We start from the raw sequence: 2,803 nt of genomic DNA, 5'->3' as shown, positions 1-2,803 counted from the left end.
AAAAAATGTTGAATTTGAATCTTGAACCTGATCCCGCAGAAAGAAAGCAAATTTCAGAATATCCTCCGAATTTACGTGACTGAGTGAGGAGATATTATATTCAACAAGGACCTTGTAAACCTCGTAATTTTAGTTTTCCAAAAAGAGATTTTGGTGGATTTATGCGTCAATTTAATCTTGAATGGTTTAACACTTCATACTCTGAATGGTTAGAATATAGTGTTAAAGTTGATGCAACATTTTGCTTATGTTGTTACTTGTTTAAAAATGAGCATGGAGGACATGGAAAAGTTGGGGATTCTTTCACAAAGAGTGGTTTTAGAGCTTAGAATAAAGCTACAGAAAGGCTCAACGCACATATTGGAGAGGTGAATAGTCTTCACAATTAGTGTTTTAAGATGATGAGAGATTTAATTAATTAAGAACAATCAATTCTAACCTCTTTTGATAAGCAGTCTGAAAAAATTAAAAGTGATTATCGAGTTCAGTTGAATGCTTCGATTGATGTGGCAAGATTTCGTTTAAAACAAAGAATGCCTTTCCAAGGCCACGATGAAGGTGAAACTTTTACTAAAAGAGGAAACTTTGTAGAACTCTTACAATGGTATGCAGATAGGGATGATGAAGTGAAAAAAGTTGTGCTACAAAGTTCTCCACAAAATAACATGATGATTGCTCCAAATATTCAAAAAGAGATTGTGAATGCTTGTGCGAAAGAAATAATTAAAGCAATAGTTGAAGATTTAAATGGAGATTATTTTGGAATTTTGGTTGATGAATCTAAGGACGTCTCTCATAAGGAGCAAATGGCTCTTGTTTTGCGGTATGTCAACAAAGAGGGAAAACTTATTGAGCGATTCCTTAGTATTGTTCATGTTAAAAAAACAACTTCATCGTCATTACATAAAGCAATCTATGATTTGCTTTTAGAGCACTCATTGTGTCCATCTCAAATACGGGGACAAGGTTATGATGGAGCTAGTAACATCAAAGGAGAAATTAATGGTCTTAAAACTTTAATTCTGAAAGATAATCCTTTGGCATATTGTATACATTGCTTTGCCCATCAATTGCAATTGACTCTTGTAGCCATTGCAAAAATATATTGTGATGTAGATCAATTTTTTGATATTGTTGCTAATGTCTTGAATATTGTTGGAAGTTCTTTTAAGCGCAGGGATATGCTACGAGAGGATCATGCCAAAAAACTAGAGGAGCTACAAGTGCTTGGTAAAGTTCATACAGGAAGTGGACTAAATCACGAACTTGGACTCCAAAGGCCAGGTGATACCCGATGGGGTTCTCATTTTAAGACAGTGCGTAACTTTATTGCATTATTCTCGTCAATCATTAATGTACTTGAGTTTCTTGCAAGTGAGGGTGCAAATTATCTTGAGAGATCAGTGGCAAAAAGTCTAGTGAATGACATAAGATCTTTTGAGTTTGTGCATATGATGCATTTGATGTTAAAATTATTAGCAATCACAAATGATTTGAATATAGCTTTGCAAAAAAAAGATGAGAATATTGTAAATGCTATGAAACTTGTTGGTTTCGTCAAGAGGAAATTGCAAGTGATGAGAGAATCTAAATGGGAATCTTTGATAGATGATGCCTCTTCATTTTGTTCCAAGCATGATATTGTGATCCCTGAAATGGATAAGAACTATCGTCTTGGAAAGTCAAAGCGTAGGAGTTCAAATGTTACATATTCTCATCATTTGCGTGTCGAAATTTTTAATACTGTTATTCATTTGCAACTTTCGGAGCTTAACAGTCGTTTTGATGCGGTGAATAGTAATATAGTTCTTGGTATGGCTAGTTTGAGTCCGAATAATTCTTTTGCAAATTATGATAAAGACAAAATTATGAAACTTGCTACACTTTATCCTCATGAGTTTAGTGGTTCAAACCTTGAAGATCGTAACTTGACAACTATATTCTCTTTGTGAAAGAAGATAATGATTTCTCTAACTTGAAAGGACTTGGAGATCTTTCATAAACACTAGTTGAAACGGATTTGTACAAGACTTGGAAACTTGTGTTTTTACTTGTGAAGTTAAGTCTGATATTGCATGTCGCTACTGCAACGGTAGAAAGAGCTTTTTCTTCAATGAAGTACATCAAAAATGACTTGCGTAGTAGAATTGGTGATGAATTTTTGAATGAATGTTTAGTTTGTTATATAGAAAATGAAGTATTTGAAAGTGTACCTAATGATGCGATTATTGATCGTTTTCAAAACATGACAACCCGTCGGGTACAATTGTAATGGTGATATTTATTGAATATATATTATGTTAGATGGTTCGGTACTTGTTACATATATATTAAATATCATTGCTCGTATTTCATTCGGTTATTATTATATAGCACCTTGAGGTATATCCTAGAGTCTAAATCTTGAACCTATAAAGTTAAATTCATCCGCCTTTGTATAAAACTAACAAAGTTGATTGGAAAAAATGAACGTAGAATGGAGCCTTTATGGGTTTAAAACTTGAAATATTAGACCGAGGCTTAACCCTATATATCAATCTTTGGAAAAGTTCACTTGTTCAGTCTCGATGATGATTAAGAGTATTGGATTATCTAATTGTTGAGAGATTAAAGTATCTTTATCTTTGATAATTCCATATTTCCATATAGCATTTTCTTCTTAACCTTTTTTTAACCGAAGTGATTTGGTTCAAATACGATAGAATAAAACACACAAAAGATGCAAAAGGATATTTCTTCGCCGACAAAGTTGTCATACACCAAGAAGGGATGTAGTGTGATAAATGAGATTCCCTGATTAAAA

The 2,803-nt window shown here is 33.2% G+C and overlaps 1 protein-coding gene across 1 annotated transcript; it reads left to right on the top strand.

Moving 5' to 3' along the window:
- The first annotated feature begins 533 nt into the window (after nucleotides 1-533).
- Nucleotides 534-1,952, top strand: LOC142171823 (uncharacterized). The gene has a single exon (XM_075235528.1). It carries the CDS (start codon nucleotides 534-536, stop codon nucleotides 1,950-1,952), a length of 1,419 nt encoding a protein of 472 aa, XP_075091629.1.
- Nucleotides 1,953-2,803: the final 851 nt, after the last annotated feature.

This window comes from Nicotiana tabacum, chromosome 17 (assembly GCF_000715075.1).
Source record: "Nicotiana tabacum cultivar K326 chromosome 17, ASM71507v2, whole genome shotgun sequence".
NCBI classification, from domain to species: domain Eukaryota; kingdom Viridiplantae; phylum Streptophyta; class Magnoliopsida; order Solanales; family Solanaceae; genus Nicotiana; species Nicotiana tabacum.
This window is presented reverse-complemented; position numbering and strand designations above follow the sequence as displayed.